The 14,928-nt window shown below is 38.6% G+C and overlaps 1 protein-coding gene and 1 long non-coding RNA gene across 8 annotated transcripts in view; one reads left to right on the forward strand and one right to left on the reverse strand.

The window, feature by feature from the left end:
* The first annotated feature begins 1,136 nt into the window (after positions 1-1,136).
* FYB1 (FYN binding protein 1) overlaps positions 1,137-14,928 on the forward strand; it is a 59,711-nt gene continuing 45,919 nt past the window's right edge. For 2 of the 4 annotated variants that reach the window (XM_086870131.1, XM_086870132.1), the window contains exon 1: positions 1,137-1,301. In XM_086870131.1, coding sequence (XP_086726257.1) covers positions 1,299-1,301 — 3 coding nt within the window. In that variant the 5' untranslated portion in view covers positions 1,137-1,298. Of the gene's footprint in view, positions 1,302-9,186; positions 14,842-14,928 lie in introns of those variants that run through there. The other 2 variants (XM_023944541.2, XM_086870133.1) reach the window with 1 other exon arrangement.
* LOC111941413 (uncharacterized) lies at positions 4,640-9,794 on the reverse strand. Of its 4 annotated transcripts, none has more exons than XR_015281239.1 (4): positions 9,258-9,302; positions 8,612-9,044; positions 8,310-8,473; positions 4,640-6,092 (listed from the first exon to the last, which is right to left on the reverse strand). It is a non-coding gene; the product is annotated as an uncharacterized LOC111941413 (long non-coding RNA). The 4 variants fall into 4 exon arrangements; XR_015281240.1 differs by lacking the exon at positions 9,258-9,302 and adding an exon at positions 9,771-9,794 and having other exon boundaries at positions 4,773-6,092; XR_015281238.1 differs by having other exon boundaries at positions 4,773-6,092; positions 9,290-9,350.

Genomic DNA, 14,928 nt, shown 5'->3' on the forward strand with positions numbered 1-14,928 from the left:
TAAAACAGGTATTAATTTATTCAGACATAATCTTTGTTTAGTGAAACCTACATTAGAGGCAGCAACCTGTATCTAATGTTTTCTCATTCAAATAGGTTTTTTAAAAATTGTTCTTAAATGTTGTGCTCAAGAAAATAAGCATGTAGCTGCCCTGGTGATATCCTGGCTTTAGGAAAATAGACATTATGTTTGCTAATCACTCTTATAAGTATCTGTAGTTGCATTTGCTATTATCTATATAATAGATATTATTGATATATTCCATTGGAAGTTTACTAGAAAGCAAATGGTTTGGGACTTACAGCAATACAGTAATCTTAGTGCTGTAGCACCGAGATTTTAGGGAAATCCTGATTTCACCACAGAATGCAGTTTAAACCTTGCTTCTGACACAGATATGGTACTTTCTGTTATTTAACGATTGTATTTGTTTATCCCCCATTGATTCATACTGAGAAGATTGCTTACTGAAAACTCAAGTGATTTTTATTCAGAAGTTAGACATCACCAATATATACCAGGACCATCTTTCCTGCATTAGCCAGGACTTCACTCCCCTTCTTCCTTCTTTCACCCCTTTTCATTAAGCCTTTGTTTTAGTTTTTGTGTTTTCCTAAATCTAGATCACTGAAGTTTATGGCCATATGCTCCTCCTTTTTATTTTTGTGCATAGGAAGTCTGCAGCACTACAGAACTTCAATATCCAGTCAGACCAAGACAATTCTATTTTTCAGATAGTATCAGCTAAGAAGAGCTGAAAAATTAAAGGCTAATTGACAGAAATATAGTTCAGCCTATTAGAGATAGAAAATTCCTTCAGATATTAAACATCCATGAAAGTCTGGGTCAGAAGCAAACATGAATGGCATTGATAGTGAAGCCTAAATACATGTAATATATGTATGTCTAAATTCAGGAACCCTGAGTATGAAAAACAAAACCAAAATACATTTGCCTTTTTAATTCAGTCAAAGATTACATAAAAAATAGCTATATATTGTTATTACCAGCATAGACAGTTTTCATGAAAATCTTGAAGTAATTAAGCGAATGAATAAAATCTATTCATACTTCACAGTGGTGCAACATAACCCAAACAAATACTGGTTAAGATTCTGTTAGGTCTCTGATAATGTGCAAAACAAGAATATTACTGATATGTTTTGCTGTGTAGGCTGGATAGACAACATACACTCTTTTAAAAAAACATTCACAGTGAAGGACAAAGAACATCTTTTACTCACTCTAGTACAGTGCATACTCCTTAGCAGACTCATGGAGACAGAAAAACTGAAATTATGGTAAGAACAGGACTTCATTCATTTACTTTTTACTACATAGATGCATTACCACTAAAACCCCTATGGCTGAGACTGTAAAGCTTTAAATTCAGTTCTAACAGTTTTCAAATCCTTGAATCTGTCTTTCTTCTTTTGAGGGTATGAGGAAACTTTTTCTTTTTTTTTATGTCCTTCATCATCTGAACTGGTTTGTACATGATTTACTGTTTTTGGCATTCAAAATTAAGGAAAACAACTTCTTTCAAGGCCAAACTAAAAAATTACTTTGTGTATCCTGAGGAATTCTGCAGTCAAGTGTCAATGTGACACAAACCAAGAAATGGGAAGGGTTCACACCGTCTAACTAGATTTTAAAATAACAATTCTACTATCTAATTTTGATTCAGCAGGACCTTTTAACTAAAAATATAAGGGAAGTTATCTATATATCTGTATATTTTCAGTATAGTTGAATGAGGAATGTGGTGGGGTGTTGTGTGCTTAGCAAACCAATAGATTTTTTTTCCTTAAAAAGTCAGTTTCTTTAAACTCTGTATATGTATCTTTTTATAAATATTTTATTTATAAATCAAACTGATAGCTTCAATATTAGTGATTTTACCGATAACTGTTGAAAAGTAAGAAATCTGCATAACTTTTCAAGCCATCTTTGCTCTTTAAAATAATTTGGAGCTCCTGGAGTAGCTTGTATACATTTATCATGGTACCTATATCCAAACAATCATCCTCCCTGAATGTGGTACTACTAAACAGGTATTTACTTGAGGCTGTCAATCCTATTTCAAAAGCTAAAAAGGTGCCTTGTGATACTTAGAGGTGAAAAATGTTGCTCACTGGAAGTTCCACTTGAAAAATAGTAATGTGAAATAGATTGAATAAAGAATGTGGTTCTCACTTAAGAACGCTTCACAAAGTTCTGAGGGTTCTAGCTGAATTTGTCTCTGCTTTACACTATGATCAAAATCTTGCTGAAACCTAAGGGAAGTGTTTATGTAAGGAATATTTATTGGTTTTAAAATATAAATGAGGTATTTTTACTTTGTTTATTTCTATTGTAATCCCACTGTGTAGAATCAAGTACTAAAGATCAAAATACATTTTCTTGCACCAATAATTCAAGTCACTTGACTTACTCTAGCTTTACATATGGATAAACTCAGATAAAGGATCTGAGTAAAGACTACCAAAGAAGGATCTTGCTGTGCTGTTACTTGCTGATTTCTAGCTGCCTCAGAGATTCTTTAATTTGTACCAGATGAGATATGTATGGGATCTTTACATTTACAAAATCCTACATTAAAATTTGAACAGCAAGTGCAGTTACTCTTGCTGGCATGAGTCAAATGTCTAGCTGCTTTCACAAACTGGTTTGTTTAGAAACAACATGCATGTGGATGTGTTGATCACTGAACTTCTGCAGTTGCCAAATACAGTTTGAAAATAAGCAAAAATTTACAGTTTCATTATTTTTATTAAATCTTTTCAAATTTCCAGGTTGTTTTCCCTGAATTCAAATATGCATGACAATTCAAAGTAATGCAAACGAATGCATGAATTTATTCCTTTAGTCTATTTTCTTGACAATGCTATATAAAACTATGGGGAAGGAAGTGCTTTTATCTTTGCATCACAGGCAACCCAAAAGCTTCTCCAGGGAAGGAAATTACATTTTTTGGTCTTTATTTTGATGCTGTGCAGGTGGAAATTTATATTACAGCAATATGAGAAGACAGAAGAAAAAATTAGAAGGTGAGCAAAAAAAGTAACAAAATAAAGTGGAGTGAGGAGCACTCCAGGAAAGTTTGATTTGTGGCAGTATTACACCAGAAAACAAACTTATGGAAAAAAATGTATTCTTACCAAAAAAAAACCTGCCAATGAACCTTTTGAACATGAGATTGGTTATAATCTGGTTTTAGTGCATACAGGAGGAGATGTAGGAAAGAGAGTTAGGTCTGCAGAATACTGAAATCCAAATGAGGACTAAAACATAAAATTCACTATTTCATTTCTGACCATCACCACAGAGGAAAGTTTAGATCAAAACACTTCGATAGAATATCAGATTAAAAAATACCAGAACAGCAGTAATAGCTTCAGACAGGCAAGATAGAAGCTTATTAACACAAAGGAAAAAAGTTGCATTTTCCTTTGATTTCAAGCCAGGACAGGCTGCACTGATTCCTGACCTAGAAAAATACCCCTAAACATGTCTGTCTTTTTGCAGTGATTCTCAGATATACTCTAAGAAGGAAAAAACTTTCAAAATATGTGAATTTATTAATAAATCTGATGGAATTAAGGCCAGCCAAGGAACTTGTAGATTGATCAAGTAGATTGATCTACTTGGATTTACTCTTTGTTTAAAGAAAAAATAAATCCTACAGATTCTGAACAGAAATACATTTTATTATACATACAACTATATGTTGGTTATAAAATGGGCTGAATGTCTTACCATATTCAGAAGGAACACCTCCTAAGGAACTTTGTGTGAAGGGACTTCTATCCGCCTACAAAAATCATTGAAATCCTTGGACTTCTGACAGCCACAGAAGACCAGCAGATCTTCTGCATTCCTGCATAACTGGGAACTCACCAGACTTTTGAAACTGACTTGTGCAAAATACAGCTCTCAGGTCTAAGAACAATAAATTGTTCAGGTGGCTACTGTTCTTGTTAAACATGCATGGGTTTTCTGTCTGTCAACCTGAACAGGAGGATAAGAAGTAGAGAAACACTGAGAGGTAATTTTTTTTCCCCCTGATATTTGTGCTACTTTAAAAAATGCTATAAACTAGTATCTGCCCCAATTAAATCCAAAAACACTTTTTTTTTTCTCACTGTTTAAGACAGTAAGAAAATTGTACAGACAGGCAAGCAGGTGGATTGCCTGCAGCACACAAGGACAGCTCCGCTCTGTGCATGTATAATGCCCTCTGTTGGCAGAGAGGGACAAGCTGCACTCAGAGTCTCACAAATACCAGCATCCTAGTTATCCTCTAGCGTCCTGGAGACAGCTTCAGAGCCTCGTCATATTGCTAAGGAAAACCATTGGCAAGCCAGGACTTCCACTGCATCCACCAGACGGTTCACACTACAACCATGCAATATTTCAGCCTATTTAAGAGAGGTTGAAGGAGTTGCCACCTTCCCCACCCCTGTACTTTGCAACTTGGACAAAAAACGTATTTGCAGAGACCTCTAGAATGCAAAACACTTCATATGATCTTTATTTGTTAAAGTTTTTCATATTGAGGGGTGGGGGGGAAGCTAATACAGGAAAATGTGTTAGGTATGTAAATTAGGCAAAGATGAATCATCCACATAAACAAATGTAAATATGAAACTGATATAATATATATCATGTGACATTGTTAACATCTCCAGATAGAATAATGTAGATAACACAAGGATATTTAAAGGTGCATTTTTCAATTTTTTGTTACAGGAGCAGTTTTAGTGTTTATCAGTAAATCAACATTCAGGATTAAGAATCTGCTGGGATTTGTGAGTTCATTTCAACAGGGAGTCATCTGTTTAATTTTTTTTTTTTTTTTTTTTTTTTTGCAAACCATTCATACTGTGTTTTATCATAGTTAAGGAAAAAAAAAAACTAAAACAGAATAAAAGCAGTTCTTCAGCAGAATTCAGGATTCTTTACAAGAAAAATATGAAATTAACAAAAGGTGCACCTGCCTTCAGCCATATTCCTCTATGTAAAAGGTGAAGTACACAGAAAAATAAGAAATGAAAAATTACACAGAAATGTACAAAAACAAAGCCACATCAATGTTCCAGTACTGAAACTGTGAACAATGGTCTCTCTAACTTGCAATAGCCTCACTTGAAGATATTGAAAAGCATTTATTACACATTTAAAAATGGAACATGCAATAAATTTGCCAAATTCAATCAACAATTATAGGCAAAATGATTTTACAATTTTAGAGAGTTTACATTTTCATAGGATGAAATAGGGATCAGAGGATCTTGAGCATCTTGTATTTGCAGCTATAGCTGGGTGTTCCTTTCACTTCTGCTGACGCATCTCTAACAGCTTTTCTTCCCATTAGTCACTTGTTTAACTAAGTTTTAGTGAAGCTTCGAAACCTCTACAATACCACAATTCTTCTCTAAACCCCTGAGGGCATCTGCATTTTGATTCGGAAGGTGAGTCACAGGGAGACTTGTTTTCTTACGTGTTTGGAGAAGAAAAACTTTCAGAAATCATGTCTCCAGGCTCTCACTTATTTCTCTTCTAAAAAGGCTCTCAAAACATCAACTTATGTACAACCATTGATCTTCTCCATCTCTTCGTAATTTTTTTAACTCTTCAAAATCCATTTGTCAATCCCTTTTGTATCTTCAAGTGTTTATTCCGCAGAAGTTCCGTTTCTATGATTTCTGTGGTTTTATTTTATTCTCTTTTGGATCTCAGTCTTTAATTCATTATTACATACCTAAGTTTCCAGGGATTCAAGTATTTTTCTCACATGACAGGAGATTTTTATCAAATCTCTTTTCATTATCCCATAAGAGAAGTGGTGCAGACTCAAATTTATGCAATAGCTCACAAGAATGAACAGTATGGTCCTCCCCAGGCTGACCACTGCTGCATTACTGCTTCCTGCTGCTCTTCGTCCCAGTCAGCAGCTGTTCTATGCTTCACAATAAAAATATTCTATTCAACTGATGATCTACCCAATGGCACAGACTTTGATGAGACTTCAGCAGACTCACCTTGCCTTTCAATACAGCTTGTGCTTAGCAAAAGGTTGGCAGTGTGATCTGGAATAACAAAAAAATGATTTTTTTTTTTAAATTTTTTTTTCTCCATACAATTTAGCATCTGCAGCAAAAAAGCTGGTATATGCTGCCTCATCGGTCATGGCTTGTAACTTCCCTGAGGCAGCAGCAAAACTGAAAGAGACAGTGCTGAATTTCCCTTTCTCATTCACACAAATTGTGTAAACAGCAGATTCAAGTACCTGTGACGGTGTAAAATAAAAGACTTGGTAAGTAACTAAATTTGCATGCTTAAAGTTAAGAAAGCAGCCATATCTTCTCTGCCACTTAGGCAAGGCAGCAGGCAGGCACTGAGCAAACAAAACAGAAGCAGCTCAATTCCCTGTACTCACAGTAGGTGACCAGGGAACTAGGACACATGTCAGACAAGAAGCTAAGAGAAGCAGGCAAAGCAGAGACTTCATTGCTGTTTTCAAATGTCTGATGGAAGTCATACTCATTTCAGAGATGCACACAGACAGAGTAAGAGGCAATGGAGAGGGAAAAGGCATTGGCAACACAAAAATAGTCCAGAAAACAAGTTCTGAGAGTTTTGGGGTTTTTTTTCCTTTTTTTTTTTTTTTTTTTTTTTTTTTTTTAAACCATGATGGAAATCAAAAGTTGGTACAATTTAGAGGGTCAGCAGATTTTCCACCCTTGTTCCCCTCCTACTTAAATGATTATGGAAGGTTATGATTTTTAACAGGAGAGGCTCCTCCATGAGAGGTCACTGTTGTGCCAGCACCCGGGAAAAGCACCACATTAAAAAGAGGCACCTGATTTTTATACAGAGCGCTGTATGAAAGGGTTCTCTTCTGTGCATGGCTGAAAGGTGAGACCCATGTGATCGCAGGGCAGGTGTATGATGGATGAGGTTCACTTACCTCTCGTTTTCCAGGCAGCACATTCCAAATACCAGATAAAAAGGGGAAAAGTGAGGTTAGTAGAAGAGAGGAAAGTCTTGGAAAAAGACATGAGAGGAGGACAGGAAAAAAGTAATGTTCTTTTTAAAAGAAACTCTTAGTATACCAGCAAGGCTTAAGAATATATGGCTTATGTACCCTCTCTGACTTTACCAAAAGGACTCTTAGCAGATGGAAAACTGATCCTGGTTTTCTGTTGTGATTGCCAGAGGCACAGGTGAATGAATTTTCACCTAAACTAACTTCTCTCTTTCTTTTGTTTATGGATTTACATCACAGGCTAACCAGTTACTTTAAAGCCGGAAGGCTTTATGACCAATCTGCGACTACCTGCTAAAGATAATAGATTAGGGAGAGTCAAAGTTTTTTAAAAGCCTAAAGGATAGGGATATAGAAAGGATATCAGGCATTAAGCAAATACTAAGCAGAATGACATAGGAAGTTTTTCTGGAAACATTATTTTTAAAGATGTTTGGATTAAACTGTGTTTTCATTTTCAAATTTTATTGCCTTTGATTAAAACTATTTCTGAAGTTACTTTGTATTCTGAAATGTTTATGATATGGGAGCATTCTCTTTGTAGTTTCTATTTAGGTCACATCATTGTCTCCTTTTTTTTAAGCTTTCCCTTTTCCCCTTCTTGCTTTGGAATATAAAAATAATTGCAATATAGCATGCATGATAACTAAAAAAATAAAATTTCAGCCCAGGAGAGAAGACTCAAGTATTAGATGTAGCTCTAATAAAGACCAATTTATAACAGAAGCTCTGGGAAAGGATACAGAAGCAGAGTGGTGAAAGATTCCTGGCAACAAAGAATTTAACTTGAGCCTTAACCTTCTATTTCATATGTGTTCAAATTTAGCCCCGCTTGTGACAGGTAACTTCTTGAGAGCACATAAAGTACAGAAAGGAGTAGATCTGCATTCATAATTTTTTCTCACTTTTTTCTAAACTTCTAAACTTTACTAGGGTTTGTTTGACTAATTGAGACTGACCATGAAAATCTAGGATATTTTGTTTGGGTTTTTAAGCAAATATACTTTAAAAGCAAAAGGAGCATGACCCCTCTAATATGAATTGGGGAATGACTAAAAAATGTCGGTCTGATTCACATTTTTAAATTAAAAGACTTAAGAGCTGTTGTTAAGAAATCGTCTGACATTAGCAGAGACTAAATTACTCTCATCTGAAACCTTTTATTCAGAGGTTTAAGGAGATTACCATGAAGGGTAAAGGCCTTTTATTACCCATTTCCCAAAGAAAGCCTAAGATACCTGAGCTAGGCCATACCTACCTGAAGAGGCACAGCTGTCAGCTGCAAGTCCTCTCTGCCACATTAAGGTTGTGCAGAAATCCAAACACCTCAGAACAGGACCTTGCCTGAAGCTTGCATGCTTTTTAGGAAATACGTGTTTCTGGTTTTCTCATCTGCACTAAAAGCAGGTGAAGCTTGAAGAGCTGATGCGCGTTTAATATATGAGACGGCAGGAAAAGAGGTTGTTAAATATGACTATGAAAGCATGGAGTGTCCCTGTCTCCCTCCCACAGGATTTACACAACTCCTGGTGAGGTATTTGCATGGGTTTTTTTGCACACCTTTTTGTTTCCCAGGCGGAGACAGGGAGGGACATGTTGAAGAGGAAGGGAAGTCAGGAGTGTTTTGGTAAAGCTGTCCCTGTTTCTCTCCCACTTCCCCCTGGTATCAGCAGCTGGGGGGGATGCTGAAGGGGAAGCCAGACCAGCTGATAACCCCTTGCTTAGCCATTCACATGAGGGTACACAGGGTAGAAACTGAAGCAACTTCTTCCTTGAGAAAGTTTCCCTTCCTCTCTGACGTCCCAGAGTATGCTTTCCGCAGCTCGGGCTCCCTCGCTTCTCGTGTCCCCGGCGCAGCCGCAGTGATGGCCGCCTCAGCGCCCTCAGGCCTGCACCGGCTCCATCCAGCCCCGCGTCCCTCCGCGACACCCTGAGCCCGGGCAGGGAGGCACAGAGTCGGGGCTCGGTGCGGGAAGGCAGGGCACAGCCATTCCTGAAGGGCACGGAAGAGGGGGGCGAGAGAGAAAAATATCAGCAGGGCAGACCCTCCCCAGCTGCCAGAGCTCCTTTCCTTTCCCCGACACAAACTGCTTGTGTGCAGCTCCCAGTAGCTCTGCCTTGCTCCTCCATCCTCCCTCTCACCCCAACCGTTCTGATTGCCTCTCAGAGTGCTTCTAGCACCTTCCTAGCCAGCGAGTCTGCTTGCCTGGCAGGGTCTGAGCGGCTGGCTTTCCTTACCCCGATGTTCACCAGGTCTTCCCCACATTCCCCTTGCCTCAGACGAGGAGTTGGTAGCTACAAACTCAGCCATCGCAGCTACACTCAGATCACCTGCAATTAATTCATTAAATCGTTTAACCAAGCTATGCCTGGTGATCAGTGCCCTCAGTGAAGCAGAGCTGTGGGGTGCGAGGGGCACTGGTGCTGTGGCACACTCTGTGAGCCCCCTCAGCCCTTGTTTCACAGGGCTCTGCCTGCATCCATCAGGGCTCTTCACCTCATAGTGAACTCTGCTTTCCCGAGGGTTTCCCTGCGGAAGGTTCTGCAAAAGCCTGCTGTTCCCATTTGGTCTGTCTGGAGTGTTTTCTGCTGCGGCCCTGCTTTCAGTTTCCCCCTGAGCTCCTGCTGCTGAACTCGGGCAGACAGAGCACAGCAGTGCCGACGTGAGCAGAACCCACACAGCTTGCAGGGGAAAAAGGCTTATTCAAAAGCCAGCCACCTCATCTGAGCCCCCCGGGTGTCTGAGCCGGGCAGCAAAAGGGACAGGGAGAAGCCTGTGACATGGCCGGGGGCACTGGGGGTCAGTGCAGGACAGGCAGGGAAGGGGCTGCAGGGCAGTGAATCTGTTGGTCAAACATGACAGCTAATGCCTGAATATGAGCTTTGTGTTGAAATAAAAATTGCTTGAGATTTGAGGGCTCCTCAAGTCACAAAAAGGAGACACTTTTGGCTTTTTGCATGAAATATTCTTTTTTGTACAGCAAGTGGTTTGCATTAGCTTCAGTTGTCCCCAGCAAGGACTGTGATTAATTACAGTACATACACCCCAGTAGAAAACCAGGATCTTAATACACACTTGATTGTGATGCCCTGAAGTGTGCTGGGTGTCTCCTTTGAGAGGCAGAAATGTGCCCCCCCACGAGGCATACCCAGGGCAAAGACACTGCTAGTGTCCTTTGACTTTTTTCTTGACTTTGTCTGTCTTGCCTGTCTCAAGTACAGAAAAATATAAGTAGTTCTGCACTCCTTGTTCAGGCAAGTATAAATATATTAATAATAGACAATGATTATAAGATTATGGGTATTGAATAACAGCAATTTAAAAGAGCCACAGCAGTGAGTTGAGGAGCTTCCAGGGTATGCTGCATGTCAGTAGACCCCAAACAGGATCTGGAAAGCCAAATTGTTCCCATAAGCATGACAGTGCATGTTGACACAAGGAAAAGCTTTAATTTGCTCATAACCAAACTTCTGTCAGAAATACTAAAACTGCCTTCAAATAAAAACATGTTGGAAATGCCACAGCACGTTTTTGAGGAAGTCTAGCACTGTCTGTAGACACAAAGATAACACAGACTGACCCTACCAAAAATGTTGGTTCTCACAGTGCGCTGCAGAAATTGCAGGCAGCAACTTCTGCTAGTGTTTAGGAATATTAAGTTTGTTCTGAAAATTAAGTAATTTCCAAAGTGATGCTGTAACAGGATTACTGCCATGGAAAGATGGCACTTCACCCCAGAACTCTGACACTCTGGCACAGCATTGTGAAGCAGGACTGCTGACTCTTTGCCTTGCCTTCTGATGAGGTTCGTGTACTCAAAATGTTACTCCAGAAGCAGCACAAAACTAGGTAGTCTGAAACTTTCACTACAACTCTTTACAGAGATAATTGATAAATATATTATTTCTGGTCCTCTGCAAGTCCGCCCCCAAGTCATTGAAAACTGAGAAATAAACTCTCCAACCAACTTGTTAGTTAAGAAAAATATCACTTTATTGACAACACTGGGTGCATGGGGATTTCTCCTTAAAACATACATGTTCAGTAACCTAACAGACTGCATTATATTCCTGAAACAAATACACATTCGTCACATTTCCTGAATACATGTAAATATGCTAATTATTTCAATTTACTTGTTTGGATACAGTTGCAGATCTTCTGATGAAACTTTTCTCCTTGAGAGTGTCAAGTTATAATGTACTGCTCTTATCATTCTTACCTCTGACACACAATCCTTGTTCTCAAAACTAAGATATCAGCTAGTACATATTAATCACTGATAGAAGTAAACAAGGAAGCATTAGTTGGCACAAGACTTATTAGTCACAGATGTAGGGAGTTAACACAAGGCCACATTAATCTCTGGTATTTGTACTAAGCACTGTATGGTACAAAAGTAAGCATTAACCATGAATACAGGAATCATACACTAATGTGCTAAAGTTAAAAGAATTTTCCAACATCTCCCTCACTGCTGCATAGACTACTTTCTACGGAAACATTACCTGTTCAGTAACAACAGGAGGCAAAAGTTTCTCCTGTGAGAGAGAGGAGAAGGCAGGAAGCAAAATTTCAGTGAAAAATGCTGCTAACATTGACTTTCTCTTGCTCTGTGCATATTTGAATGTGTTATATATAACAGAGCAACACTATCCTGACTTAGGAAAGAGATTTCAAACTGCTTTCATGGTATTAATGCACCTGTCCAAAGGTGTTCTCCCACATACTACCCCCCAACCCTGTCTTCCCCTATATATACATGGTTTAAAGATTAGCTGCCCCAGCCAGTCATCTTTGTGTTTTCCTTCTGCCACCCTCCCTCATGATTAGCTGTTTTTCACTCTCTCCTTATTTGGGATCATATAATACAGTTACAGTTAGTGAAATGAAGTAGGTTAAAAACAATGTCAAAAGATAAAGAATTTTTTTTGTATCATGTCCCTTCAGTTTACAGCAACTCAAACAATAGTATTAACACAGCTGTTGAGGTAACAAAATCTTAACTATCTTTGCTATCTTTGTGAACACTGAACTGGAAAATAAGAGGGGTTCAGATGGAAGTGTCTGACTTTTCAAATAATTTTGGAGCAAAGAACATCAGTAGATGAAAAAAAGTAGATGAAAGTAGGTGAAAGAAAAGATATCTTAAAAAGATAGACTAGCATTTACAGCAGAGACTCACACAATCACAGAATTATTAGGGCTGGAAGGGAACTCTGGAGATACCAGTCCAACCCTCCTGATGAGGTTACAGGAGCGTGTCCAGGTGGGTTTTGCATATCTCCAGAGAGGGAGACTCCATGACTGCCCTGGGCAGTGCTCTGCCACCCTCAATTGAAAGAAGTTCTTACTGATGTTGAGGTGGACTTCATGTGTTTTACTTTGTGGACATTGCTCCTTGTCATCTGTCTGCATACCACTGCAAAGAGCCTGGCACCATCATCTGGGCACCCACCTCTGAGATATTTTTATGTGTTAATAAGATCCCCTCTTAGTTTTTTCTTCTCCAGACTAAACACGCCCAGCTCCCACAGTCTCTCTCCATAAAAGTGATGCTCCAGATCCTAAATTGTCTTTCTGATCTTTTCTGATACCTCTCCAGTATCTCCATTTTTTTCTTGTACTGAGTAGCCCAGAACTGGGTGCAGCACTCCAGATATGGCCTCACCAGAGCCAGGTAGAGGGGGAGGATTACCTCCCTTGGCCTGCCTGATGGCCACACTCTTCCTGAATGGCAAAGGTTCTGATTCTTTTTGTTCCATTTCTTCTTTCCTTAATTTTTGATAAACTTAATTCCTAAGTATCCACTTTTCCCAAAGTTACATGGGAACATCTAAATAAATACTCTGATAAGAAAAAAATGTGCTTAAGGTTGCAGTTGTAACATATCCACACAGGAGCAGTAACACACTACTTGTGTGCAGGAATTTAGATGCAGGGTTTAGTCTGTACAGAGAATATAACGGCATATATTGTATATGTATACACGAGAAAGTATTATCCTTATCTTGCTTGAATATGAACTAGTGATTTTGTTGCTGCTGCTGGTGTTGTTTCTGTGAAAAGTGAAAAAAGCAACATAACTTTACACTGCTTTCAGGCTTGCAGATCCTGTTCCTTAAAATATTAATTTATTCAGATTCTCTCTTCACCTAAAAATAGATAATTTCCCTATATCACTGACAAACAACCTTCACAGAAATAAGCGAGAAAAAAACAGAGAGATTTCAGGAATTGCACCTGCAAATGTAAAATGAGGCACATGGTGGATATTGCAGATGGGCAAGTTTCACTGAAATTTCACAGGGTAAACTTATTTTCATTGTGTTTGTTGCAATTTATATACTCATCAGCATTCTATCAATTAGGGATGTACTTATTCGTGTGTATTGGATGAAAGAGAAGACAACAGGAACTGTCTAGCATTCAGAGCTGTGAATATGAGCTAGTTCTTTGATCATTGCATGATTTATCTAGAGCTGATACTGTGAGCAGACCCTTGCAGTGGTGTTTACCCACACGAAATGACTGTATTGCTACAGTTAGCATCTTCAGTCATGAAGGCTGCCACATACAACAGCAATTCTAATCTGCCACAGTATTAATAATAAATGCATTATCATCTGTGATGATTTGTTTATTTTCACAAATAAATGCTATTTTATAAATAAAATACAGTGTTTAGCTGAATGAATAGCATAAAGAATTGCATTTCTCCCACTACAAAAAAACATTATGCCTATATTACAAAATAATCAGTTATCATTGGCGGGCAGCGTTTCTAATTCAAATAAGATCTATCCAGCACCCTAACAAACTTTTGAAGTAGCTAAGCTACAAGTTTTTGTAAAATTAAGCTAGAAATGCCAAGCACTTTCAATGCTTTAACATCCCAAAATATTTTAAAAAATCCTAAGAACTTTGTGCAGAAGGAGAGTAGTAGACCATAAGCAAGATTCAGTTATCTTTTAATTAAGCTCAAAGATACACAGCTTTTCTTCTGCAATCTCCTCCCCATGCACTGCTCTAGCAAACTGACTGAGCTGTGTTTTGTAGAGGGCTCCACCCTTCCGGTTTTATCTTCAGCACAAACACAAATTTAGAATTTTTTATGAAGCTTATTTACTCATTATTGACTTTCTTATCCTATATCATCCTTCAAACTCAAACACACAGGAGGAATGACAGAAGAAATGTATGATCATAGTTTTGTTGTTTTTTTTTAAATATCTCCACATAACAGAAGTTTTTAAAAACTAGCCCACAGAATCTCAAGATCCCACAGGCAAACATGAGGAACATGCTAGCTGCCTGAGAGTAGGCCATGTATGCAGGGTTCTCAGTGGTAGCAGGCACTGGACCTGTGGCCAGTCCACCCTTTATGCCTGTAATTTCCACACACATTTCATTAGCAGCTATTCTGTAAAGGCTCAGGCTTTTGTGGGCCGAGGCAGCCTCACGGGGCTACGCAACATGGGGTATATGCAATACTTCTGGATATCACATGGTGCTTACTGCTGATGGAAGCAGCCAGCCAGTCTGAACACACTTTAGTTCCCTTTTCCTCCAGCACTTCTTGCCTAATATCCTGTGGAGAGCAGTTACTGTTCATGATAATGAAACCCACAAGTGTATCTTGTGAGAGGCAAGAACTCCTCTGTGAGAAGCAGAACTCCTCTTTAGCAAATAGACCATGCTGTTAAGTTGTTACACCCGTGGATTGTCACATTGAGGGAGCCAGTTTTTCTGCTTATATCAAAATACTGGAGAGCTTTGGGATATCCAGGTAAACTGTTCTACATTTGTCTTAAAAATAAGGGTGGAAAGTTCCAGAAGAAATAGAATCAGAACAATATATTGAATATAACTTAAT

The sequence above is a fragment of the Cyanistes caeruleus genome, chromosome Z, assembly GCF_971803275.1.
Source record: "Cyanistes caeruleus chromosome Z, bCyaCae1.hap1.1, whole genome shotgun sequence".
NCBI classification, from domain to species: domain Eukaryota; kingdom Metazoa; phylum Chordata; class Aves; order Passeriformes; family Paridae; genus Cyanistes; species Cyanistes caeruleus.